Source organism: Vitis riparia, chromosome 4 (genome assembly GCF_004353265.1).
Source record: "Vitis riparia cultivar Riparia Gloire de Montpellier isolate 1030 chromosome 4, EGFV_Vit.rip_1.0, whole genome shotgun sequence".
In the NCBI taxonomy this organism is placed as follows: Eukaryota; Viridiplantae; Streptophyta; class Magnoliopsida; order Vitales; family Vitaceae; genus Vitis; species Vitis riparia.
In genome coordinates, this window is record NC_048434.1 from 4,971,773 (window position 1) to 4,999,581 (window position 27,809).

General features: G+C 32.9%; 3 protein-coding genes across 3 annotated transcripts; 2 read left to right on the forward strand and 1 right to left on the reverse strand.

The window, feature by feature from the left end:
- The first annotated feature begins 251 nt into the window (after nucleotides 1-251).
- Nucleotides 252-9,092, forward strand: LOC117912083 (cellulose synthase A catalytic subunit 1 [UDP-forming]). The gene is made up of 14 exons (XM_034826545.1): nucleotides 252-547; nucleotides 1,999-2,194; nucleotides 2,299-2,480; nucleotides 2,978-3,098; nucleotides 3,208-3,394; nucleotides 3,649-3,915; nucleotides 4,042-4,387; nucleotides 5,091-5,228; nucleotides 5,354-5,479; nucleotides 6,152-6,364; nucleotides 6,472-6,736; nucleotides 6,957-7,153; nucleotides 7,285-7,635; nucleotides 8,119-9,092. The coding sequence occupies exons 1-14, from the start codon at nucleotides 467-469 to the stop codon at nucleotides 8,701-8,703; spliced, it is 3,255 nt and encodes a 1,084-aa protein (XP_034682436.1). The 5' UTR covers nucleotides 252-466; the 3' UTR covers nucleotides 8,704-9,092.
- A 682-nt stretch (nucleotides 9,093-9,774) lies between these two features.
- LOC117912099 (uncharacterized protein At2g34160-like) lies at nucleotides 9,775-14,473 on the forward strand. Its single transcript, XM_034826565.1, has 5 exons — nucleotides 9,775-9,942; nucleotides 10,945-10,993; nucleotides 12,501-12,563; nucleotides 12,663-12,727; nucleotides 14,204-14,473. Exons 1-5 carry the CDS (start codon nucleotides 9,823-9,825, stop codon nucleotides 14,297-14,299), a joined length of 393 nt encoding a protein of 130 aa, XP_034682456.1. The 5' UTR covers nucleotides 9,775-9,822; the 3' UTR covers nucleotides 14,300-14,473.
- A 475-nt stretch (nucleotides 14,474-14,948) lies between these two features.
- LOC117912969 (adenine nucleotide transporter BT1, chloroplastic/mitochondrial) lies at nucleotides 14,949-20,266 on the reverse strand. Its single transcript, XM_034827795.1, has 4 exons — nucleotides 19,859-20,266; nucleotides 19,099-19,717; nucleotides 15,892-16,053; nucleotides 14,949-15,769 (listed from the first exon to the last, which is right to left on the reverse strand). The coding sequence occupies exons 2-4, from the start codon at nucleotides 19,654-19,656 to the stop codon at nucleotides 15,296-15,298; spliced, it is 1,194 nt and encodes a 397-aa protein (XP_034683686.1). The 5' UTR covers nucleotides 19,657-19,717; nucleotides 19,859-20,266; the 3' UTR covers nucleotides 14,949-15,295.
- Between the last annotated feature and the right edge of the window lie 7,543 nt (nucleotides 20,267-27,809).

Consider the following 27,809-nt stretch of genomic DNA (forward strand, 5'->3'; position numbering starts at 1 on the left):
TTTTCATAAACAAAAAAGAAAAATATAAAAGACACATGTCATTATGTGGGACAAGCATACAAAATTTTTGGTAAAGAAGAGAAAAGTGGGGAAGGGCCAAGCCACGTCTTATGCAGTAGATCCAATATTCAAGCCAGACTGTACTTTTTGCAGACAACCGGTTCAGCCGGTAGAAAAAAATCCAACGTCATTAAAAAAATCGAAGAAAATGATAATAATGCAAAAAACAAATGATAAAATGCAAGCTCGGATGTGAAGAGGAAGTGGAGAGAGAGAGAGAGAGATGGAGTTCTGATTGGGTGAAAGAATCAGAGTCTCCGCACGACCCCCTTCACATTCCTCTCCAAATCTTCTCACCGTTTGATCTCAAAACCTACACACAGACCCATTTCATGTATTCGTAGATCTCTCTTGTGCATTTCCGAGGATTTAGACCATAGTTTAAGGAAACGGAGGAATCCCCATCATGGAAGCAAATGCGGGGATGGTTGCTGGATCGCACAAGAGGAACGAGCTCGTTCGGATTCGCCATGATTCTGATAGTGGGGTCTGTTTTTTTCTCGGACCCATTTCGATTTTCACTCGAATTTGTTGTCTTTGATTTCTTTGCTTGTGTTTTGGGGTTTGGATCTGAGTGTAAGTTGTCTGTGTGGTGTGTTTTCAGCTCAATTTTCTAATTTTTTTTTTTGTTGAATAAGGGAATGGGTAGTGATTGTTAGCCTCAAATTGCTTTCCTTTTTGTTTTGTTTTGTTTTATTTTATTCTCTATGTCAGTGTGTTATTTAGATCTGAGTGTTGTTCGTATTAAACTGGTTTTGTGCGCAAGTTTTAAATTTTTGTTTGACAGGACTAGGAAGTGGCTTGAGGTTATGTGCGATTTTGAAAATGGGCTATCAATATTCAGTATCATAATCGTTATTTGGAACTCTTTTTTTTTTTAATTCTTCAATCTTTGCTTGCTTTTCAGTGTGTAGATCTCGCTGTTGATTGTATGATGGTGGGTTTTCACTTAAAGTTGTGGTTTTGGTTTTTTTTTTTTTTTTTTCCCTTCTTCAAGAAATGAGGAAATGTGCACTAATTGTCTTTGTCAAATTTGGGGATTTGCAATGTGGGGTTATAGTTTGGGTTTGCTCAAGCTGTAATCTTGTTCCAATTATATTTTCTAGTCGTACACTTATTGTTTTTTCTTTCAGACACGAATCAAGTGTTGATGCTTTGGTTTTAATGTTGGATTTGGTGAAATCTGAAAATTCTTTTTGTGTTGATCTGCTTTCTTTATGGGACCTTACAGATTGTTCTCAAATCAGCTGGTGGTTTGTAGTTTACGTCCATAAAAGCTGAGATCTTGTTTTACTGTTTTTTACGGACAAATCCTCTTTTACCTACAAAGCAGGACTGTTGAAGTTCTTAATTGGTTGTACTGGGTTGTTCTAAACTAAGGTTTTTTATGGCTGTTTTGATTATCTTTTTGTGATAAGCAGGGGTGTGCATAATGATCTGCACATACCAATGTCTGATCATGTTAAGTGAGTTCATTGCATTTTCTGTTGTGGTTTTGTCTGTCTTAAGAGTTTCTTCAGCTTCTTCAATACTCTAGTTTTGGAAGTTAACTTATGTGTCTTAATCGGCTAGGCCCATTTAAAATTGATTTGTTTAGTTGCATTGATAATTTTCAAACTGAGTACTTTTGACTGCATTTGAAACCATTGATGGAGTTTTTCGTGGTTTTTATTTTTTGGAGATGGTTTCATCTAATCAGGAATTTGCTAATGCTAACTTTTATGTGCCATGCATCATTATCACAAGACTGTTTGTTGTTGGGTGATGAAGTGCATTTAATATATTTGCACATATTAGATTGCCATAATACATATTCGACCTTAATGTAGGTGATTTCACATTTGGGATTTTGATTTTTTTTTTCTCTTCCAAAAACTACCCTATCTTCTGTTGATTTCTTCCTGAAATTTAATCGGTCTATTTCTCTGGATGATGCAGCCAAAGCCCCTGAAGCATTTGAATGGCCAAATATGCCAGATTTGTGGAGATACTGTTGGCCTTACAGCCGCCGGTGATGTCTTTGTTGCCTGCAATGAGTGTGCCTTCCCAGTTTGTCGGCCTTGTTATGAGTATGAGCGCAAAGATGGAAACCAGTCTTGTCCCCAGTGCAAGACTAGATATAAGAGACACAAAGGTCAGTATGCTTTTTCATTTATCCTATTGAAACCCATTTTTATATGGGTTGTAACCATATTTTTTTTTTGGGGATTGAAGTTAATAAATTTGTGTATATTTTAGGGAGCCCTCGAGTTGAAGGAGATGATGAAGAGGATGATGTTGATGATATAGAAAATGAGTTCAATTATGCCCAAGGAAATAGCAAAGCAAGACGCCAGTGGCAGGGAGAAGATGCTGACCTTTCCTCTTCCTCCAGACATGAGTCTCAGCAACCTATTCCCCTTCTCACCAATGGGCAGCCAGTAAGTGATGAAAACCATATCCAATGCTTCTTTTCACTCAGTAATATCTAATGATGTGCAGATCTGCAAGATGGTCTTTTAAGTATTGTTGACTGCTTGTAATTTCTTTATAGATGTTATTTACTCATCAAGCACTGGCAAACATTGAATTTTTTAAAAGTACAGTAGTGTATAAAAATAATGATTAGCTTGTTTCAATGAGTTTTACGGTTTGTATCACAACAGAAATTGACTCCCATCTGTGAAGAGGATCTTCTTTAATTTCTACTTCTTTCCTTTCCTTTTTTTTTTCTCCTCTTGATAGGCTTTAAAATCTACTTCTTTTTCTCCCTTGATAATTGAAAAGAGGCAACATAATAGATTCAACACAATATAATGTTCCTCACAGTTTCCATGTTATTAAAGTAACTAATTTGGCAAGTCTGAACACTTGACTTTGCATTTTCAAGTCCTACATATGATTAATGTGACTGATCACATCCGATGTTTTGGCTTAGCTGTCTGGAGAAATTCCCAGTGGTACACCTGACAATCAATCTGTGCGAACCACATCTGGTCCTTTGGGCCCTGGCGAAAAGCATGTGCATTCACTGCCTTATGTTGATCCCAGGCAGCCAGGTAACTGCATTAACTTGAATCCATTTGTGTAAAAGTTGTCATAAAAGTTGCTATTTCATCTGTATGACTTCTATTGACAGTCTCTTGATCATGTCATCTGTCATTGCAGTTCCCGTGAGAATTGTGGACCCATCAAAGGACTTGAATTCTTATGGCCTGGGTAATGTCGACTGGAAGGAAAGGGTTGAAGGTTGGAAACTCAAACAGGAGAAAAATATGATGCAGGTGACTAGCAGATACCCTGAAGGGAAGGGAGATTTAGAGGGCACTGGTTCAAATGGAGAGGAATTGCAAATGTGAGCATCTTATGTAAAATTATATCTAGGATCCAGAAATTAGTCATATATATTTTTTTCAGTTTGTCATTTTCTGGTTAAGCTCTCTCTTTTTGGTAATGAGGTTATTTCTTTTATCAGAAACTAATGGCTCATTATTTTATCTTCTTCAAATTTCCTGAAAATATAAAAGAATGGTCCCATTTCCAATTAAGTCAAACAAGCATTTTGTTTGCTCCTTTCGCCACATGGTTGATAGATTCCTTGTGTTGCAGGGCTGATGATGCTCGTCAACCTTTGAGTCGAGTGGTGCCTATTCCATCATCTCACCTTACGCCTTATCGTGTTGTGATCATACTTCGACTTATAATCTTGGGCTTTTTCTTACAATATCGTACAACTCACCCTGTAAAAGATGCATATCCTTTGTGGTTAACATCTGTTATCTGTGAGATTTGGTTTGCCTTATCATGGCTGTTGGATCAGTTCCCAAAATGGTATCCAATTAATCGTGAGACCTTCCTTGAAAGGCTTGCATTGAGGTCAGTTTACTTTGTTTTATTTGTAAACATTCTTTTGAAGGGTGTGATTTTGGATATGCTGTTTGAATTTGTGGGTAATCTCTTGCTGCTATGGTACTGTAACTGTGTTATAATTTTTGTTTACAGATATGATCGTGAAGGGGAACCTTCACAGCTGGCTCCTATAGATGTATTTGTTAGTACGGTGGATCCTCTCAAAGAGCCTCCTCTTGTAACAGCTAACACTGTGCTGTCCATTCTTGCTGTGGATTACCCTGTCGACAAAGTCTCTTGCTATGTTTCAGATGATGGGTCTGCAATGTTGACCTTTGAAGCCCTTTCTGAAACTTCTGAATTTGCAAGGAAGTGGGTTCCCTTCTGCAAGAAGCACAACATCGAGCCTAGGGCCCCTGAGTTTTATTTTGCCCAAAAGATCGATTACTTGAAGGACAAGATACAGCCTTCTTTTGTGAAAGAGCGCAGGGCTATGAAGGTAAGTGATGGAGGCCTGTGCTGGATGACATTTGCTTGCTTATTGCCATTTTAGATCATCACATTAGATTAGCATGTTGACTATGTGGTAATGGTGATAAAAAAATAATAATGATAATAAATTCCCTTTACTACCATGTTCTCTAGTTGTTTGTTCAGTAGTTTTTTCTTTATATATTTGTTCACCTATGAATGTTTGATACAGCTGATGAATGCATCTTGTCATTTTTCATTTTATTCTTGCGAATCTGGGTCATTGTGCAGAATTTTGTTTAAAATGTATAACAAAAAGCCCTTTTTAGACTTAGGAATGTGGAGAACATTACACAAAGGTACGGAAACTGAAGGATATAACATGTTTAAATGCAAAGATGATGCTTATCCTGACTGTTAAAATTGTTTCTTGACACAAATTGTGCATTGACACAATTATACAATGTATTGACCATGGATCGATATTTTTTTGCTTTGCCCTCCACGTATGGTTTGGCATTCTATATGAAAAAGCTTACAAAGAACCACATGATCATTGTGAATGACGAACTGCATCAAGTTGGCTGTCTGAAATAGTTACAAAAGGCTTTCTGATTAAGTATCAAGGGTGCCTTTGTTGATTATTATTGCCAAATCCTTGTTTGTTTTGATGTAAGATGAAGCTAGTAAATTATGTTAAAAGCTAATGATTGTAAACATTTTGTTTGCAGAGAGAATATGAAGAGTTTAAGATACGAATCAATGCACTTGTTGCTAAAGCACAGAAGACGCCAGAAGAAGGTTGGACAATGCAGGATGGCACTCCTTGGCCTGGAAATAACCCTAGGGATCATCCAGGAATGATTCAGGTATCTCCATCCTTAGTGAGAATATTTAAGGCAACACCACTTTTCTTTTTTCTTTTTGAGAATTACCACTTCATTGTCTTTCCTTTTCTAATTTTATTTTCTGTATTTACCCCTGGGATTCACAGGTGTTCTTAGGCCACAGTGGGGGTCTTGACACAGATGGAAATGAGCTGCCCAGACTAGTTTATGTTTCTCGTGAGAAAAGGCCGGGCTTCCAACATCATAAGAAAGCTGGAGCAATGAATGCTTTGGTTTGTCATCCTTAGAGCACTTCTCTTAATTTTCATAGTAGTTCTTTAAACATATGTATCAATGATTTTTTCAAATTTATACCAATCTGCACTGGCCCCAAGTCAACAAATATTTTTTTTATTAGATTATTTCTTCACTCATGTAATGGCACATATATTTTGCTTATCAGATTATTTCTAATTCTTTAATTGCATATATATACAAAAATCCATGGAATTTGTTGGCTGCATGGGGCTTATTTGATGGTATTGATTTTTGGATATGCATTATGCAACTATTCCAATTCCAAATTCATTGGAGGTTCTTTCTTTTACATGCCTGCTCATTATTTGGTATTTTGGAGGACCAATTATGTTGTAGCCATCATTGTCTAGAGGAATACAGAGAAACATTAATTAGTAGAGTCCCCTTCTTAGTGAAAATAAAAAATAAAAATTCATGCTCCATGTACCATGATTTGGGGCAATGTAATTGGAATCTGATGGACTTGGAAGCTTGACTCAACCTATTGGATCCATTTTTGTTTTCTAGGTGATTTGTAGGCATCACTTGGGTTTTATCTTCTTTTCTTTTAGTGTGCATGGTGGCACAAACTTGGTTTATCTTGTGCTGCATATTTTATTTTCTGACTGAGTTGTGAGCATGACATGAGTTTATTTTGTGGTATGCAGATTCGAGTTTCAGCTGTCTTGACCAATGGTGCTTATCTCTTGAATGTCGATTGTGATCACTACTTCAATAACAGCAAAGCTCTTAAAGAAGCCATGTGTTTCATGATGGATCCAGCTTTTGGAAAGAAAACCTGTTATGTACAATTCCCACAGCGGTTTGATGGCATTGATTTGCATGATCGATATGCTAATCGTAATATTGTCTTCTTTGATGTAGGTTTCCACTTTTTTTGTCATCTCCACGAAGAATAAATTTCTTTTATTCTTTGTTATACTTAGGACTTTAAGAAATATTTTCTCATACTTGTTCTGTCCTCCAGATCAACTTGAAAGGGCTGGATGGCGTCCAGGGGCCAGTCTATGTGGGAACAGGATGTTGTTTCAACAGGCAAGCGCTATATGGATATGATCCAGTGTTAACTGAGGCAGATTTAGAGCCAAATATTATTGTAAAGAGTTGTTGTGGTTCAAGAAAGAAGGGAAGGGGTGGCAACAAGAAATACATTGATAAGAAGAGGCAAGTGAAAAGAACTGAATCAACCATCCCTATTTTCAATATGGAAGACATTGAAGAGGGTGTTGAAGGTAGGTCTTCATTACAAATTTATCATTCCATTCTTTGAATTTAATGAGTCTTATATTTGCAATAAGTTTTTTAGCATTCTATTTTATTTTTGAGCCATTTTGAGGATCTCTTCATTTGATTATTTATCCAATTTGGCCTTCCATCTTACCGAATTGAAATAATTTGAAATTTACCACTTTCATGCTAACATATCATCAAATGCTGTTTTTCCTTGTCCAGGATATGATGATGAGAAGTCACTTCTTATGTCTCAGAAAAGCTTAGAGAAGCGATTTGGTCAGTCCCCTGTTTTTATTGCAGCCACCTTCATGGAACAGGGTGGCATTCCTCCATCAACTAATCCTGCAACCCTTTTAAAAGAGGCAATCCATGTTATTAGCTGTGGATATGAAGACAAGACTGACTGGGGCAAAGAGGTTAGTTGATTTTGTAATATGTGATCTATCAGTAAAAAAAATTTGGATCAGATTTTCATGTTACAGTTGACTTTTTGAACTGGATTATTGTTTTGAATTCAAATTAATTGAGCTTCTGCTTCTACAACCAGATTGGATGGATTTATGGTTCTGTGACTGAAGATATTTTGACTGGGTTTAAGATGCATGCACGAGGTTGGATTTCAATATATTGCATGCCACCCCGCCCAGCATTTAAGGGGTCTGCTCCCATCAATCTTTCTGATCGTTTGAATCAGGTTCTTCGATGGGCCTTGGGATCTATTGAGATCCTGCTGAGCAGGCATTGCCCCATATGGTATGGCTACAATGGGAGGCTCAAGCTCTTGGAGAGACTGGCATACATCAATACCATTGTTTATCCTCTCACTTCTATCCCCCTGATTGCTTACTGTGTCCTTCCTGCTATTTGCCTTCTAACAGGGAAATTCATCATTCCTGAGGTACATGACAGTTCTACTTAACACCTAGTAGTGAAATCTCCAATTCATTTTTCAAGCATTTATGGAACCTTTGTTCATTTCCATGCATGTACACTTGCACTTTTGCTGTGAGGGATTATTTGGATTTGAAAATTTTCCAGAGAGGATAATGTTGATCAAGGCTTTATCCGGTTATTACACAGGATTGATGTTCATTGTGATTTTGTTAAAAATCGACATTAGAATGCACAAAATGTTTCGTCTATGCAACCTTGATAGGGTTTTGCTGGGTTGTTAACATAACACAAACATAATTTATCCTTTTTTTCTGATTTTTCTTTTTCTAATTATACTTGATTAGTGCACTTGTTTTCTATTTTCTTTTAATAAAAATAGTGTTCATGGAGCTCAAGTAGTAGGTTACTTTAGGATTATAATTTTTTCCATATTATACTTTTTCGTTCATCTGCACTCAGTGAGAATCTTTTTACAATTTTTATGCAGATAAGTAACTTTGCTAGCATGTGGTTTATTCTCCTCTTCGTCTCCATTTTTGCTACTGGAATACTTGAGCTTAGATGGAGTGGTGTCAGTATTGAAGACTGGTGGAGAAATGAGCAGTTCTGGGTCATTGGTGGTACATCAGCCCATCTCTTTGCTGTCTTCCAAGGGCTGTTGAAAGTGCTTGCTGGGATTGACACCAACTTCACTGTCACTTCAAAGGCATCTGATGATGATGGGGACTTTGCAGAGCTCTATGTGTTCAAATGGACATCTCTCCTCATCCCACCAACAACTGTGCTCGTCGTCAACTTGGTAGGCATTGTGGCTGGAGTTTCATACGCCATAAACAGCGGGTATCAGTCATGGGGGCCACTTTTTGGAAAGCTCTTCTTCGCCATATGGGTGATCGTCCATCTTTACCCCTTCCTAAAGGGTTTGTTGGGTCGCCAAAATCGTACCCCCACAATCGTTATTGTCTGGTCCATTCTCCTTGCTTCCATCTTCTCCTTGCTGTGGGTGCGGATCGACCCTTTCACCAGCAGCTCCACAAAAGCCGCATCAGGTCAATGTGGCATCAACTGCTAGGTCTTTTTTGGATGGAATCATTTTGCTGCAAGTGAACAAACCCCTTCTCCGTCTTTGTCTGTCTCTCTCCATGTGCTGTGTAAATAAGAAGCTGTTGAGATAATTAAGTTGTATGCAAGATCTAAGTTATACTGTATTATCTATTTTATTTTCTGAAAGGGGGAGTTTGATGGGTGGATGGATGCATGTGAAAGAAGCCATTTGTATCTCCTTCTTGCCTTGTTTCCTTTTGGAGATTTCTCCTCTCAAAGTGTTTGTGTTGGGTCTGTGCTGGAATAGGTGTCTCAAATGCTTTATTGTGTAGTGTTATGATGAATTTTTTTGTCAAGAACTTAATACAAATCATTCATGGGCTGTGTATTTTCTATGAAAAATCAAGTTTGTTATTCTTTCAAAGTCTAGAGGCTGAAGATTATGGTTTTGTTCTATTTGGATTATGGGTATCAAGCAGGGACTCAAAAATTGGATTGTTTCATCTTCAAATGACTGATCATGTTTTCGGAAATTTATTTTTAAAAGCTGTTTTTTATTTTTTATTTTTAGTTTAAAAACAACTCTAAATGAGTTTTTAATTTTTTTTAAATTTTACTTTTAAAAATTATTTTCAAAAAATAAGGGTCAAATATTATTATAAATTTTTTTTTTAAAAAATTTGCTTTTAAATCACGACTAAACATACTCATACTTTCTATTTTTTGTTTTTAAAAATAAAATGTAATAGTAAATTCTGTAAAAAATTTAATACCTTTTGTATATGATGTGTATAAATTTTCTTTATGTTATCAAAAATTATTTTTAAATTTTAAAAAAATTGAGATAATAAAGGCTTTTTAATATCCTAAAATATCATTTTTAAAATTTAAAATGACTTAAAATTATAAAAATCAATAATGTTCTTTTTCATCAAAAGTAACTAAATAAATAAATAAGTAAAAGAAATCCCAAAAACATTTGTCATTGTACGGCTTGCACCTGAGGACATGACAAACTAGAAGTCGGTTTGCTCTTAAAACGACGTCGTTTTGATTAAAGTTGTGTGCCTTATTGATCAATGCCCTTTGGTTGTTCTTTTTGCAGAGGGAAATAGGGTTTTGGGGGTTTAGAGCTGTGTTTGTTGGAATGGAAAATTTAACAGAGGGAGTGAACAAGTTGAACATCTCCGATTCTTCCCTCAAGAAAAATCGAATCCAGGTCTCCAATACCAAAAAACCCCTCTTCTTTTACGTTAATCTCGCCAAGGTACTTTCTCTTCTCATTTTAGGGTTTTGCTCAAAATGGCTACTAATGGGATAAGGAAAGGAAAGAGAAACGAAGATTTGTTGTTTGAATTTATGAGTCGATTTTTTATTTTTTATTTTTTATTTTTGGTTTGTTTTTCTTTGGCGTTCTTAGGCAGTAAGCAATATAAAATTTATGATTCGAGGTTTTGGTTCTTTTATTTTTCCATTGTTTTTCAGCAACCAATTGGGGGTTTTATCAACGTTTTCTATTTTGATTTGTGTGGTTGTTGTTGTTGTTGATTTTTTTTTTTTGTAACTGAAGATGTGCCTTTTGCACTTTATATGTTTGGTTGGATGGAAAATGGAGAGTTTGAAATAGCCCTGGAAGAATCTACATTCTGTAGACCCCGTATCAACAAAACATTTTCAGTCTGAAGCTAGTTTCCTGATTCTAAATAATTGAAATTCCAAAGCCTGATCCAATTTGAAGCGGCAAATAAAAACCGAAAACATATAATCTCTGCTGTTTATTGCAAGATGTTCATACTAATCTGTTGGGAGAACCTAATCCTTGAGTGCTCATATGAGTTCTTTCCTAATGATCATAAAAGGAGGATGAAATGTTCTGCATTTTCTGGGGTTGTGAAAACGGGTATTAAGACTTAAAACGAAATGCATATTATTAGGAAATTCCTCTGTAAATGATACTTGGTATCCCTGATTGGTAGATAATCACCTATAACTTAGTCATATTCTAGAGATTCATAATGTATTAAGAAGGTTTGCCATGATTCACCTAGATAATCTCCTAGTTGAGATACTCACCTGTGGTGTGCCTTGAACCACCATTTCGTTTTAATTTAGACATGTGAAGTTTAATAAATCAGGCTTTGGGTCAAGGCTTGGATATAGGTTGCTCTGAGTATTGTTAGTGTTGACACCACATTCTTAATTGGTTCTTATTCTTACCATTATTATTGTTGCTCCAAGTATGGTTAGTGAGTATTTTCTGTCTTTGCAGAGGTTCATGCAACAATACAATGATGTGGAACTGTCTGCTCTTGGGATGGGTATCTTTTATTTAACCTCCTGTTTTATATTTTACCATATTCGGTTCTAGAATTACATGATTTTTTTACTTTCTTTTCATTTTGATTATTAATACCTATGTGCAGAAAGAAAACAACACTTTTATTTCTGTGAAAAGTAAAATTAGAAATTCAACCTTCTCTGGCAGTTACGTGGGTCTAGTTGCAACAAGATGATCTTTCTTGATGGTTTTTCTCATGAATTGTTAACATTTATGCAGAATTTTTTTGTTAATCAACTTTTATTTTCTATTCCATCTGTGAAGGTGCTTATTGACATCAATTTTGGGAAAAGTAAAACTCTTGTCTTATGATAAGGAAGGCACTAAAGTAGCAATTCATAACTTAGTTATATCACTTCACATTTCTGTCGAGGTTTTGGTTGTGGAGAAATTGGAATTTGCATCTTGGTTGATTTGCATATAAATTCACTTGGCTAGAACATTGAGATTTTGGTTAATGTACCTTTGCCCCATGCAGCAGCGCCACCCACCCTTTTTGAGACTGAGTTTTTTTAGCTTTTAGGTTAAATTATATTCAGCATCATCTTGAGGAAGATGGTTTCTTGGTACCTTACTAGCCTCCTACTCTGCTGTTAGGGTTTTACTTATAATTTCTTATGTTGAAGTTGATGTCATCATGTTAAGTTTCAACATGTGGATGGTAAATGTGTTTTCTTACTATTTCTAAAGAGTTCCTTTTTCTTCTATAGTAAATAATTCAGGTGATGGTTCCCATATTCATCATCATCATCATCATCATCATTACTACTATTATAATTGAGATAATGGTTTCCATATCTTGATTTTTTCATATTTATCACCATTACCATCATCATATAATTATTATTATCATTATGTTCTTTACATTCTTGTTCCAATCTCAGGCATTAGTATCACTGAAAAAATTTCTAACTTGATTAAATATCAGAACAATTTGCTAGTAATCAGAGTTTCACACTTTAGATGCTTTAAAAATGTTCAGAAGTATTGGCATTAACTGCTTAGATTTCTTTCCTTAGGCTGCTAGGTTGTCCATGTGCAAGGGTTTGGTAGATGTCCTTTATATGATAAGTCCATGGACAATGGGTTTGATAGGTGTCCTCCTTACATGATAAATATGGCTATGTTGTTCAGTTGGATTTGGATAAAACATTTTAATTTCCGTATAATTTCACAAAGAAGAGACATGGGTCCTCTGCAATGAAATTTCCTGCGCTTCCTACAAGCTGTGGCTTAGTTGGTTCAGACAGTGTCAGGAAGTCAGGGAGGTTTGATATCGGCATTGGCTAATTATCATATGGTAAAGTAAATTTCACTGAATTCCTTGGGTGAACAAAATTGTGTTGTTTGGTGGCTGTTGCTCCACATTCACTAGAAAAAACAAAAAATTATAAATAAATAAACAAAACTTTTATGTTGTTGTCATGGAGGCATTGCAGTTCCCTTGTCAATTTCATCACTAAAATGGTTTTATCATATATATACAGCTATTGCCACCGTTGTCACAATTGCTGAGATTTTGAAGAACAATGGACTGGCTGTTGAGAAGAGTGAGATTCTTTCTTCTTTCCCACTTTCACCTTTTGGTTTCAAGCAAATATTTTTCAATCTTGTACTTTAACAATTGTGATATGTATTAACTTATACAGGGATCACAACATCAACTGTTGACATAAGGGATGAATTTGGAGGGCGACCTCTTCAAAAAGCAAAGGTCATTTACGAATACTTGTGCTATAATCTATTACTTTTATCTTTCACAAAAACAGGGAAAAAAAAGAAAGGAATGCCATTTACATTATGTGAATTCAATGACTTGCTGTTGGATAGTTATCTGGTGCTTGTGGCATGCATAAAGGAGAATCAGCTAGATGACATCCAACAGTTATACCTACAATGAATTGGGCCCATTGGCATTCTTTATTTAAAAACTCTAGATTTCTATTGACAATGCGGCACCTAGTGGCAGATGTAGCTTATGTTCCTAAAAGTTAAAAGATGCACCATTTATTGGATCCTAATTAGTAGAGCAACCTTACAAAAAGATCAGTATGATTGGATTTTTTGTCATACAATCTCTGGTGATTTTGAGATCTGTTAAGAGTGTGCATGCAGATGGTTTAAAACTTACTTTTTTTTTTTTTTGATAGGAGCAGATAGTTTAAAACTCATCCAACCATATTAGTTTTTGTGACATGTGATCATTTGGGACATACTGGTTAGTGTGTCCAAGTTATTAGAAAGTTATGTCGTATGCTTATTGGCAATTCAAGAATGGAGCAATGATGTCATGTTTTATCAAGCCTCATTGAGCGTTGAATTTTACATTGCCTCCAAAATTAAAGTTCTTGTAGTTGGAAACTTTCCATCAGTGTCTACATAACCATGCATGCCTTCATGAAGTTCCTAGAGTTTACACCTGAAAGGCGATGGTCTGTGTGTAACTTAGTATGCTGTTGTTCAACCTGTGCCAAGGATCAGGGATTTTAAAATAGGTTGTTTGTAGGTTTAGCATATCACCTTGATGCTTTGGTTGGTTATTTCTAGATTGATGGTTGGACCAAGCTTGGTTTACAAGCTGGACTAGGTTGTAGCATTGCACCATGCCCAACTTGTCCTAATTGAGCTTATTTAAGGGTGGGAAGTTTCTAGAAGAACCCAAGGCCTTCAACATACCTCTAAAGACAGGTGAAAGTTGTTGGAGCAGTGTAGAAGGTTTAGAGAATTCTTATACACAATTTGTACTTGTACGTAGTAGCATTCAGAGTATTCTAGATTTGTGAGAACAATTTTTTTTTTTTTTTCCTCCCTGATAGGTTAGAATTGTGGGAACTATTAAGTAGTTCCCATGGTGCCTATAAAGTACTGAAAACTTCCAAAACATTGTAAAGTACACCATTGATTAATTAAAACTTTATTCTTTCAAACCTCCTTTCTTCCTATGTTCATCCTCCTTAGCTTCCATGTTACATAATGTTGCCTAGCATGACAAACTAATTTCGAGTGATTTAGTAACTTCAAAATGCCTTGATTTATCTAAGTGCCGTATGTGTGCTTAAAAAACGCCAAGAAAACACCCAAGTTGTGACAGTAGGCCATTAATTTATTATGAAAAAGTTATTCCTACAGTTTCAAGGTACCTTGGAGGATGAGAGACTGACATTACCCTCTTTGTTTTGTTCCCTTTCAGATTGAAATTTTGCTTGGAAAGACGGAAAACTTTGATGAGTTGATGGCTGCTGCAGCAGAGGAAAGGGAAATTGGAGACTACAAGGAACAAAGCTGAATTAAGATGTTCTGGTCATACTTGTTTTAGGAGTTTTTAATTAAATATTAAAAAAAAACAGTATCAATTGATATAAAAAATTCAGTATGTTTTTTTCATTATTACCATAGCTTCAATCTTCACATTTGCATTATTAATAAAGCTTCAGTCCCACATAATGGACATGTTGGTCAATTACTTGTTGTATTTAGAATCTTGAAAATTGGTCTGAATGAATTCTGGAACCATACTATAACTGGATATAATTGGAAGGACCCCTTCTATACACGATTACATAATTAAAGTAACATGGAGCCACCGTCTGAGGGCAGTGATGACTTTGGAATGGTGACTTGTATTATCCCCTTCACTGGCCCTGCGTTAGGCCCTTCTGACATGGATCCAAGGCCAAGCATGTCCCAGCCATAGAACTAGTCTGATCCTAGTACTGTGCATACGCTGCTGGTGCCCACAGCCAGAAAAATAAATCTAGTCATTTTAGTTCTTATTTCTGCGTCATCACAACCATTGTAAATCAATCATCACTCCATGGGCCAGGCTTGGATGCATTATGCATAGCATCTAGATCATGAGGCAAGACCACATTCTAACAATTTATAAGAGAAGCATGTAATAAATGATTGCATAGCACCTGTCTGACATGGAATGGTTATATAAAAAGCTATCTCATTTCAACGGCCATTGGCCTTCATCACATTTTTCAATTACTAGTTCATTATTTAACTCAATAAAATGCAAAACCAAAGCCATAAAAAATTGTTTCCTTAACCCAATAAAAAGCCAAACCAATGCCAGCTAAAATTGTCTTCGAAAAAGACAGCTCGGTTTCTAACCTAAAAAACAAGGCTCCTTCATCGAGTCCCAGCTGCAAAAAGCAAAGAAGAAAAAACCAAAAACAAGAAAGGGAAATGCAAAATAAATTAAAGTGGCATCCATAGCAATGTATGCTATCCCCCACCTCTTTCCCTTGGTTCCAACAGGAGGGCAAACTCTTCTCTATGCATCCTCCTCATTCTCTACCAATATCCTCTTGCATGCCTCATAGCACATGAATGAAATCCCAGCTGCAGGAACCAGCTTCAAGCAGCTCGGGCCAAGGCCTTTATACAAACCCGGGATGCCCTCCTGTTCCAGTATGCTTGACAGAGCATGTAATACATTTTTGTACACTTGTCTCCCACTAAGAGCCCCTACCTGCATGTGCTTACGGGCCACCTCAAGGGGAAATGTTGCACTACTTGAAATAGCACCCGCTAGAGACCCGATTAAAAGGGTTTCAATGTTACCTATTTTCTCCTGCTTGAGAATTTTCCGGTAGGTTTTCCGTAATGTATCATAGGCAAAGTAATTGGTGGCAGCATATGGAACTACTCCAATTAGACTGGGGGTGAGGCCTCTGTAGAGTTCTGCAGGTCCACCCTCTTGCAATATTTTCACAAATGCATCAAATAGACCATTATAAACATCTCCCTGAAAATTGAACAAAATCATTTAAAATTTGTTGTAAGTACAAATTGTCTAATTTGGATGGTACCATTAAAAAACTTGAGTAAAAATACTAAACCTAATTGCCAATTCAGGTTTTTGTTTACCTGTATTGTTAATCGAGTCTTGAGTAACTCAAGAGGATATGTGACCAAGGTGGAGCTAACTCCCGCACATGCTCCTGCGACTAGGGATGCTGGAATAGGAATTTTGGGCTGTTCTCCAGGTATGGGTGACAAGTTCTTGTTGACTGTATCATAAGCAAATAGCTGCAAGGAGAAATAAAGGATTAAAATGATGGTTCAAAATAACATGCAATTCCAAGACCGGTTCAAAGAAGACTGACATTTCCATTCGGAATGTCCCATCAGGTACCTTGAATGTATTATCCAGTCCAACTATACAATCACATTCCTTGGAATACATGACATTTACATTCAAAATGTAGTTAAAATTGCATCCACAAAAGCAATGGGAAGACAATTTTTTCTATAGTGAAAGTCAAATGTTTGAGGGAGAACATGCAAAGAAAGCTACATCAAATCCTTGCAAGCTTATAAGGAAGTGATCATGCCACAATGGCTCAGAAAAAGCTGAACCTGATCCCATTTTTTTAGTAAGGTTTTGTATTCAAATGCTATGACCTTGAAACTAATCTCATAGAATACCATGGTTATGGGTTCTACTCACCCTTCTGAAAAAAGAATAATTAGTTTTCAATTCCCCATTCACTTATAGACTGTTAGCAACCTATGGATACCAAACATTCATACATAAACATTCCTTTGACTTTCCATGTATTCTTTTTCAAAGAAAGTTCCATTTTCTTTAGAAAAAAAAAAAAGAAAGAAAGAAGGAAAGAAAAGAAAAGAAAACATGAGAAAATTATTAGTCTCATTGTAACTCAGCACATCAGATTATAACTAATTTGTGCATACACAATCATATGGGTCAAATAGAACATGGAAATAAAATTCCAAGTTATTATCATCTTGATCCCCATTTGACTAAATTGAGTGTAAGTTCCCTCTGTTTTCTGGTGATCCTAATTTGTATTCACTTACAGAATAATAGTGTCTTCTTATATGAAGGGGCTAGCGGACAACCACAAGATGCCTTTTCAGGCAAGTGAAATGCCATCCTTCAAAAAAATCTCTGATGGTACTAAATAAACAATGGATTCTCTTGTAATCAGATCAAGTAGATCAAGTAAGAGGGAGGAATTTAAATGTTTTTCTAGATAAGATACCAAAAATATATTGTCAAATAAAAGGAAAAAATTGTATAAGAAAACAAAGGATGAAAAATCCCTCTAAGAGGAAATTTACATGACTAAAAGTTAAAAGAGAGACACAGTTCCCCACAATATAAAGCCTTTGCTTTCCCATTCCTAAAGAAGCATATTACCAAAATTCAAGTTGGCAAGAGATCTCCAACGATTCAACAAGAGAAGTGGTTCCTCTCTTAGCCAACCTATCAAGTTTTTTCTGGTATAGGCTTCCACAAATTTTAATAAGTTTCCAAATATCTTTATGATTCATTTTTCTTAACAAGGGGGAAGAATATGGTAAGAGATACCCAAGGAATTGTAACTTTAGAAGCAAGATGGCTTCATAAAGAAATCTATATGGAAACAACAACCAAATCATGAACCCTACCATAAATGAATCTCAGTGATGGAATAGCACCTAGAAGGGGGTGGGGGTGGGGGTTTTGGGGTTGCATTGGGGTGAATAGGTGCCTCATAAAATTTTTAATGGTTTGAACCACAACTGTATTCTTCCCCTGTTTTTCCCTTTTCTCAGAACTTCAATCAACAATCAAATCACATGCACAAATGATGCAACACTCTCCCGAGCGGTTTATTCAGTGCAACTCACAAGCACAGGAATTCAACATTCTCCCAACATATGAAAAGGGTTCATCTACAACTATGAACCACATGCTATCATTGAAACAAAACAGCACTCAAAGATACTCACATGTACAATTGAACATTTTCTTTCTCTCATAAGTGAAAATTTTAAATTAACATGCCTAATTTTCTGAAATGTTAAATGGATTCAGAAGCCAACTATAGTTAGCCAAAAGTGCCATGGTTGAGACGATAAAAAGAATGATTTTGTGGTTTCTCCCCTAAACGTCCGACTTCACAAAATTTAGTACCTTAAAAGAAGAATTAAAGCTTGAAGGATTCTGAGGATTAATAATAATGAAAGGATATGTACTAATAGAGGAGAACGAGGAATGGCCTCTAGGAATTCTTCATTATCTTGATTAATCTAAACAGAAAAAATCATAAGTAGGAGGACATTGGCCTCTTTACCAAAGGAAATACCATCAAACCATGTTTTTCAAGAAACAAACAAATGCAAAGAGTGAATGGCCTCACAAACATTCTTCCTTTCTTGATCCAATTTTTGAACCGCAAAACTATAGACAACAATTTGAATTGTGGACCAACATAGTTGTTAAAGGACTACTTAAAGCCTATTGAGGCCCAAGGCCCAACCATTCCCTAGTTATAGCACCTTGCTTGCCAAGGTGTGCGCCTTGTTGGAGAGGCACATCTCATCTACTTAAATTTTCCTTGTTAACACTTTTATTCTTAAAATTCTTAACTGTTTTGAAATTTATATAATTTCATTTTTTTTATTGAATGTTTCTTTTAAATGTTTAGAATCTTAAATTTTTTGTTCTTGGATTGGATTTTGGATTAGATTTTATAAATTTGATATGCATCCTAGATTGTGTTTCACTTCATTGATGTGTGTGCCATGTATTGCTGCTTGCACTAAGCCTTAGGAGACTTTTGAGCTTGGGGTGTGTCTTGCACCTTTTAAAACTATGGGCCCAACGGGAGCCAATATATACCACTTCAAATGTAAACACTTATTCAAAGTATTCAAATTTTGACAACCATTACGAAATTTCTAATACAAAAATACCAAGTGCAATTGAAAAATGGTTCAATGCAGTTTCATAAATCACTGACCAAACAAACAAATGAATAATGACAACAGAAAACAATAAAAGAAAGACAACAAACAAGCCGCCATCACAAAGCAATAATAGAATTGAAAAATGAGTTATGCAAGCCATCACAATACACTTAATCCTCAAGAAGTCAAGCACATAGTTGTAATGCATAAACTAAAATATAAGTAGTTGCAGAATATATTACCAAATATAACTAACAAAGATGCAATTGATATCAGTATTCAAAATTCTAAACCATGGAAATCACATCTCCACCAAGTAAAAAAAAAAAAAAACAAAAAACAAATCCATACAAAAGCCAAGGATTTCAGTACCTCTATAGCCTTGCTTGGTGCTACCCGGATCACATTAACAAGATTCCCCCTAAACAACCCCTTCCATCCATCAGTCTTCATGATATTATTGAAGACCTCAGTCGTAGAATGCCCACTACTTCCAACCATCAAATGCGTCCTTATAGTCTCCAATGGTGCAACGGCTGTCCGTGACACCGCTCCTGCAATTGCACCGCTTATCAACCTCCTCAATGAAGGATTTGCAACCTTGACCTTCAATTTTAGACCAACCTTCCCCTTATTGGAACTCCCTTCCTCCGCTGCCTCCGGAATTCCCAAGATTTTAAACCCATCAGGTGAGGATACGTACTTCACATACAGGTCCATACACGGAAGTTTCAAACCAGCATTGTTGTTGTCTCGAGAATTTGGGGAATTCGGCGAAATTCCGAACCCCATTCCCACCTGGCCAACGCTTGCGAATAGGCCTCCGGGGTGAAAAGCCCCTTCTTGGAGACCCCATTGGAGCCCCAAATCACAATTAGGGAAAACCCCTTTTCTATTATCATCAAGCACCTGCAATCCTCTTCTGCCCATGACTCAAAACCTTGTGATTAAGCTTTTTCGCAATGATTTAATGGATACCCACATCCAGAGTCTTCACAATTTCAGAGAAAAGATCCGATTTCGGCCAGATGGGTACCAAAAAAGGAAAACGAACTAAATGGGTAAGCAAGAAATTAACAAAAAAATAAATAAAGCAAAGGAATCAAAGAATGAGGGGTTTCCAGCGATGAACCTGATTTATGACAAGTGGGTAACCAAAAAGCCAAATTCCACCAAATAGGAAAATGCGAAAATTGAGAATATATTCAAGTTTCTGGGAGGATAAAACCGCAATGGAGGAGGTGCCCGAATATTGGGCGTGTAAGATATTCGGATATTGACCGTTTGGTCGAAGAATCAGAGCGAAGAGGGGCAGAAAACAAATGGATTTTGCGCAGGAAGAACAGTAAGAAACAGGTGGGACTCTCTCTGTTGCCTCTCCCTTTCAACGTTTCAACCCAGGGCGAGAGAGAGAGAGAGAGAAAGAGAAAGGCAGCTGAACGTTTTTGGTGTCTATATATAATAAAATGAAATCCTGTTGCTTTGCATTGCTGTCCCTGGGAGGTAGGTGTGTTTCTCCAATGGCAACTCGGCAAACAAACACCCCTCTATTTGGAATCTTTGGCTCTTGCTTTTCTAATCAATTTTCTTGGAGGATTTTTTTTTTTCTCTCTCAAATTTTCTTGACCAAGCTTATACTTACACTGTCATACTTAATAGTAGTACATATATATATGGAATCTGATCCAAACTTGTACGTTGAAAATCTTGCACATCTGTAAGTACGGCCCTTGATTGAGAAATAATAAGAGAGAAGATGAGGACCACATGGCCACGTTTTAAGAAAATTTAAAATAGTTTTTAATTATTTTATATTAAAAATTTTAAATAGGGGAAATAGTTTTTTTGAGAATATTCTATATAACGATGTCAATTGGACGAACCATCACTTTCATCCCAACCTCTCATTTAAAATAATTCCTATCCCCTCCCATTAAAAAAATAAAACGGGATGATAATACTTTTAATTTTTTGAAAATATTTAATTATATTAAAGTTAATATATTTTATAAATAATTAAATTATTATTATTTTTATAATTTATTTTATTAAAAAAATTTATTATTTTTATTATATATAATACTCGTCCTATTAATACCAGTACCTAAAACCTTACTTTATTATCATCCTTAATTATATGCTTATATATGGTAACAAAATTATCAAATTTTTTCTTATATTTTTAATTGCTATTTTAATATTTTTCAAAAAATAATTAAAAAATCTCAAATTTACTCTTAAAAATAATATTAGAACGAATTCTTTTTAAAGTTTATCAAATGTGTTAATAAGAAATATTGTTAATAATAGATTTTTAAAAAATTTAGAAAATTTTATTTCTATCAAAGACCAAATATAAATTGTGAGAAAAAAAAATCACCAATCTAAAGCTTTCCTATAGTTAAAAATTTCGAAATATTTCGTCCAAAAATATCAAAGTGGCCGAAGCGAAAATGGAGGAGATAAGTTTACAAGGGAAAAGTGAAAATATTGGTAAAAATCCGGGAAATGCAGTGGAAATAATCAGCAAAAGGGTGGATTTGTTGGAAAAATTGGTTGTGTTCCTGAAAAAATAAATGATAGGCGAAAAAAGGGGAGATTTTTTAAAATTATTTTTTATTTATCTTTTATTTTTATTATTTATATTACCCTTTTATTTTATATTTTTCATTTATTTTTTATTGAAAAAACTATAAAATAAGAACTAAAATTTAAATTTTATACACGCGTATAAAAATGATTAGAATTTTATATATATTTTTTATTAAAGATATTACCTTTGATAATGTAAATAATTCTAAGTATAATCTTTGACTCATAATGCATTTTAAAAGTTCTGATTCTGTGATATTTTTTAAATATGAGTATAAAAATATCTCGACTTGCTTAATAACTGTTTTCAAGAATAGTTTTATGTTATTTAGAACAAAAAAACTTAGAAAACATGTTTGATAATAAAAAATTGTTTCTTATTTTTTCTTCTTCTTAAAAACAAAAAATATGATGTTTTTAAAAAATATCTTTTAATTGTTTTCACTTATTTTTGGAGGATTGTTTTAGAAAATAATTATATAAATATGTAGAATAATTAAAAATAAATATTAGATAAATTTTTTTTAACATACATTTAAAAATATTACAAAAAAGTTAAAAATATTTTAGATTTTCAAAAAAACAATTGTTCTATAAAATATCAAAGAATAGTTTTTAAAAACTATTTTTCAAAATTATTTTTGAAAACAATTACCAAACATATCCTATATTTTTTTCTATTTGTTTTTAGTTATTTTCTATATTTATCACATTAATTCTATTTTTAAAAATTATAGAAATTTTCTCTCTTCTTATTTTTTATTTATTTTTATATATTTATCATTTTAATTTTGTTTAATTTTTAATGTTTTTTATTTTAAAATATTGAAAGGATGAATTCATTTAAAAATAACTAAAATATCGAATAATTAATCAACTTCTAATATTTTATAAAATATAAATTTAAAGCAAAATTAATTTGATAGGATAAATTATTAACATAACTTTTAACAATCTTAATTATTTAAATAAACTAATGTCTATAGAAACATTTAACTCAGGGAAAAAAATTGTCACCACGTTTTTTATTTATTTACAATATAATAAAACACTATTTCTTTTTAGGTGGTAAAATGAATGTTTTTCTTCTTGTGTATGTATTATTATTAAGAAGTGTATGAATTATTATTAAGAATTTCTTTCTTTTATGTCGTTAAGTATATTTATACCAAATAGATCATCACTTTAATATCAAATATGTTTTTAAATATTAAAATTTCTAATTTTTCATTTCCTAGTTATTAATTAAGGGTTCAAAGAAGTTTGATTGTATTTGACTTGAATTCACTTTAATATCAAATATGTTTTTAAATATTAAAATTTCTAATTTTTCATTTCCTAGTTATTAATTAAGGGTTCAAAGAAGTTTGATTGTATTTGACTTGAATTTGCTTTAGGCTGTGCCTTAATTTAGCTTTGAGTCTTGATTTAGCTTTAGTCCTATCTTGACTAGGGCTTTGATATGATTTAGACCTTGAAGTGACTTAGACGTTAATATAACTTGAATTTTGACTTGACTCCGATCTTGATTTAAGTTCAACTACGTATTTTATATTTGGTTTTAACCATCAATAGACCTTTATAATTACTTGAAGTGCTCACACAAACATCCCGACACTCTAAAACAATAGAAATAAATAAAAATTGGTGGAAATATAAAAACTTAGCCTCACGAATATTTTACAAGGGAAAAGATGACTAGTTGCAAAGGTGAAATCAATGGTCATATGCAAGAGGGTAGTTGTATAAATAGCCTTTATGAAGCTTTAAAGAAGTTTGTTCACAAGCCGGTAGTTAGGCATAGCTGAAGCCATTTCATTGTGGCCCGGTTGACAACTTCATTGGGTTGTTACCAACATAGCATTAAATGAGAGCTGCAAGTGTAATATTTACTCCGGGTGAGATTTTAAAACCGATGGGAATCCAATTTGCATTTGAGTTTATAAGTTTGAAAAAGCTTGAATGAATACCATATATGTGAATTCTACAGCAAACATAGGAAGAATACCATCTCAAGGTAAGAAAATTACCATTTCGATAGGGCTTGATATAGGTCGGTACATGGTCTGAGATATCTAGCAATCTCAAATTGCATTCACCTATCTATTATGTGCATGAAGAGTTCCAAAGAGTTCGGTCTGTCATCAAAATACAATTCCAATGTGTCGAATGCCAAATCACATGTCAAATATGTGCATAATCCCTTCAAATGAATTTGAGCTACTATTGAAATACCATTCAACAACTTTCAATAATAAATTCTCTATATCACCTAGTATCAAAATATGGATTCAATATATGTATTGTTGGTATGAGTCCAGAAGCTTTGGCTCTTTGTCGAACTATAAATTCGATACCACAAGTGTATTGAATTGTCATCAAGCTTCAATATTGGGAAAGTTGTGTTTCGGAAGGCCCATTTGAGGGTTATTAAATGTGTTTTGTGTTTATTAAATGCACAACTTCTAGTGACATGGACACGAGTGATGGTTGTTGACTGGAAGACATAAAGGGTAATTTCGAAAATACAAATATACACAGTATATAGTGCATGAAACACATAATATTTTTCTTATTACTAGGCAAATCTCATATTTGAGTTATATGAGTTTCCAAAATAGTATATTTCCCATATAACGGCCTATAAACACAACTCTCCCTTCAATATTTATTACTTAATCTTCTTGTCGAAAAGCCTTTCGACATGACACCTTTTCTATTGCAAGATATCAATTCTTCACTAAGGTATTGAATAAGGTATCGAAAAACCTCATTTTGTCCTCAACTCCTTGCAAATCTTCACTTTATTTTGCTTGCTCTTTTTAGCTTAATGTCAAAACTTGAAATCATATTAAATTTGCACAATTACTCATTAGCTTCCAATAGAAAAACAACATTTTAGCTTCAATGAACCATACAAATTGCACACAAATCAACTCCCCAAAAACTACATTTCGCTAGTCCCAAAAACTACATTCAAGTGCCTTTCATGATTTTTGAACTCTCTACTCATTTTGTGGATAACAAACTTTATATATTATTCTCCTTCAAAATTTTCACCCATATCAAAGTCATTCAACAAATTCTAATTACTTCAAATGCATATATACTTTGAAAGTTAATCAACTCTGAATCAGTTCAAAGTCGACTATAACTAATTAGACTATTGTCAAACTTGATGCATAAATGAAATAAAATTACCAATTAGACTAATACATTAACAAATTGTTTATGAAAATAGATTGTTTTCAAAAATAAATTCTAAGTGCTTTCAATTACTTTTATAAGGTATTCTAAAAAAATCATTGAAAATATAAAAATTATTTTGTAAACTTTTACATGATGCATAATATATTTACAAAGAATAAGTCTAAAAAGCTATTTTTCATATTTAAATTCACAAAAAAAAAAAAAAAAAATTTAAAACTCAAAAAGTTGTTGCAAACATTAACAAGAGCCCTTTGTCTCTGTATTCGAAATAGATGGACGTGGAACAAGGATCCGAGACCATGGCAACCCAGCCCAAGATGTGGCCCACTTTATTGAAGGGATTCCATGTCATTTTCCACTTTGATAGTTTGATTTGCCAAATGTCAAAAGCCCACCTCCCCTCCTCATCAATGATTCAATGCATGAAGAGTAAAGCAGCCCCTGTTTCACGCAACATGTTATATATCTCTATGGGTTGGGTTCGAGTTGTTCGAGCTCTTTACCGTGTTTGTTTGAATCGTAGTGGTCAAATGTTTCGTATGTTATCTAACGTGTGTATGAAAGTAGTATTTTTTTAAAAATTTTAAAATCAAAGTGAAATAGATAATAATTTTTTAAAAATAAATAAGATTTTTTTTTTTGTAAATTTTTAAAAACAAAAAGAAAACAAAGACCTTTTGTGAAACTTATTTTTAAAAATTATTTTTTATTTTTTAACTTAAAAAAAAAAACATAATCAAATGGACCTTAAATGTTTGACAAAATTTATAAAATATTTTCAAAATGTTGAAAAATTATTTATAATATTTTTTAGAAAAATATTTGATGAATAATTTTATTAAAAACACCTATGAAGAAAACATTCACTAAAAACACTTCGAATTGAAATATTATCAAATGTATTTTTAAAATGTGTTGAATAATATTTTTATTGAAAATGTTTTTATTAAAAGTGTTTTTCTTAAAATATTTTTAAAAGAATAACATATCAAGCACTTATGAAATATTATAAGTGATTTTTTAAACTTTTAAACGTTTTTAAAATTTTATTAAACATCTTATTTCTTATTTCTCTTCAAAAACACTTTTTTACATTAAAAATTGCTCTTTTAAAAATACTATCAAATTATCATTAAAATATTACAAGATCTTATTAGAATCAACTTTTAATCGGTTTTTCAATAAAAAAAAAAGAAGTTTAGTATGTACATTCCTTACCTAATTTTGTGAAAAATGTTTATAATTTAAAAGAGAAATGGTTTAAAAGCTAATATAATATTATTTTAAACATTATTTAATCACTTTCATCCAAGATTATCTCTTTGAAATGATGACTTTGATTATAACCGACTTCCACTTCAAGATATATATATAAAACAAAAGGTTGTCACTTTATTTGAGTGGAGTAGTCGAAATCTACTTGGCCAAGAAGCCGAGTTTGGCAAGGATAGGGCAATATATTTTGAGCATGCCAAAATTTTGAAGTAATGATTTCGAAGATTATCTTTTCAATATAATTAAAAGTATTTTTGAAAGTGATTTTAGAAAGCGTTTCTTATTTTTTTAATATTTAAAAGATAAAAATTAAAAAAGCTTTTTAAAATTACTATTAAATGGACTATAAATCTATAAATACTAATTTTGTAGAATAATTTATTAGTCTCTTCCACATGATAATTAATTTTACTTCAACTTACCTTTATTTTTCTTTTATATTTAACTTTCTTTATCATTTGCTTATGCATCTTTAAATTTAGTTACTTCATATTCTTGTTTACCTTTTGAAAACAAACTAATATATTTGTTTTATATTTATGGAATTATCGATACATACGATTGGATTAGATATAAATAAATAAAATCAATATATAAAATGATGAATACAAAATAATAAAATTTAAATACACATATGAGATATCATGATAGATTGTAATAGTACATTTCAATAGATATTTATTCTATATCAAATTTGAATTATTACCTTTTTTGACCTTGGTCATACATCTTTTCGCCTTTGTTCATATTAATTGAAACATTTTAAGTCATGTGAGAAAATCAAGACGAGCAAAGGATCATAAGGTTATGTTTGGTAATAGTGTTTTGTTCTCTAAAATAAAAAAAATAAAAAAAAGGAAAACACATTGGGTACGTAATTAGAAACAATAAAACAATTTTCTATTTTTGAAAATAGAAAATAAGATGTTCTTAGATAATTATTTTTAATTGTTTTAAGTAAGAGAACACTATGTATAAAAATTATTTTAAAAACATATTTAAAGACATTAAAAAAACTAATTAAAAATATTTCAAATTTGAAATAAATTTTTGTTTTACAAAATATTAAAGATAGTTTTCAAAAACTAATTTCTTAACTGTTTTTAAAAACACTTTCTAAACATCTTTGAAAACTTTTGTGGTATGAGATATCACGATGGATTGTAGTGTACATTTCAATAGATATTTATTCTATATCAAATTTGAACTATTACCTTTTTTGGCCTTGATCATACATCTTTTCGTCTTTGTTCATATTAATTGAAAAATTTTAAGTCATGTGAGAAAATCATAACGAGCAAAGGATCGTAAGGTTATGCTTGGTAATAGTGTTTTGTTCTCTAAAAAAAAAAAAAAAAAGGAAAACACATTGGTATGTAATTAGAAACAATAAAATAATTTTCTATTTTTGAAAATAGAAAATAAGATGTTCTTAGATAATTATTTTTAATTGTTTTAAGTAAGAGAACACTATGTATAAAAATTATTTTTAAAACATATTTAAAGACATTAAAAAAACTAATTAAAAATATTTCAAATTTGAAATAAATTTTTGTTTTACAAAATATTAAAGATAGTTTTCAAAAACTAATTTCTTAACTGTTTTTAAAAACACTTTCTAAACATCTTTGAAAACTTTTGTGATATGAGATATCACGATGGATTGTGTTCGTACATTTGAATAGATATTTATTCTATATCAAATTTGAACTATTACCTTTTTTGGTCTTGGTCATACATCTTTTCGTCTTCGTTCATATTAATTGAAAAATTTTAAGTTATGTGAGAAAATCATGACGAGCAAAGGATCATAAGGTTATGCTTGGTAATAGTGTTTTGTTCTCTAAAATAAAATAAAATAAATAGGAAAACACATTGGGTACGTAATTAGAAACAATAAAACAATTTTCTATTTTTGAAAATAGAAAATAAAATGTTCTCAGATAATTATTTTTAATTGTTTTAAGTAAGAGAACACTATATATATAAATTATTTTTAAAACATA

Bases quoted from the DNA above. Each gene is read 5' to 3' on its own strand.
- LOC117912083 (XM_034826545.1), top strand. From the start codon at position 467: ATGGAAGCAAATGCGGGGATGGTTGCTGGATCGCACAAGAGGAACGAG. The intron at 3,099-3,207 runs GTAACTGCATTA...CTGTCATTGCAG, and splicing joins TGTTGATCCCAGGCAGCCAG to TTCCCGTGAGAATTGTGGAC. The intron at 3,916-4,041 runs GTCAGTTTACTT...TTTTGTTTACAG, and splicing joins CTTGAAAGGCTTGCATTGAG to ATATGATCGTGAAGGGGAAC.
- LOC117912099 (XM_034826565.1), top strand. From the start codon at position 9,823: ATGGAAAATTTAACAGAGGGAGTGAACAAGTTGAACATCTCCGATTCT. The intron at 10,994-12,500 runs GTATCTTTTATT...ATATATATACAG, and splicing joins ACTGTCTGCTCTTGGGATGG to CTATTGCCACCGTTGTCACA. The intron at 12,728-14,203 runs GTCATTTACGAA...GTTCCCTTTCAG, and splicing joins GACCTCTTCAAAAAGCAAAG to ATTGAAATTTTGCTTGGAAA.
- LOC117912969 (XM_034827795.1), bottom strand. From the start codon at position 19,656: ATGGGCAGAAGAGGATTGCAGGTGCTTGATGATAATAGAAAAGGGGTT. The intron at 16,054-19,098 runs GTACTGAAATCC...TTCTCCTTGCAG, and splicing joins CACCAAGCAAGGCTATAGAG to CTATTTGCTTATGATACAGT. The intron at 15,770-15,891 runs GTAAACAAAAAC...TTCAATTTTCAG, and splicing joins AGACTCGATTAACAATACAG to GGAGATGTTTATAATGGTCT.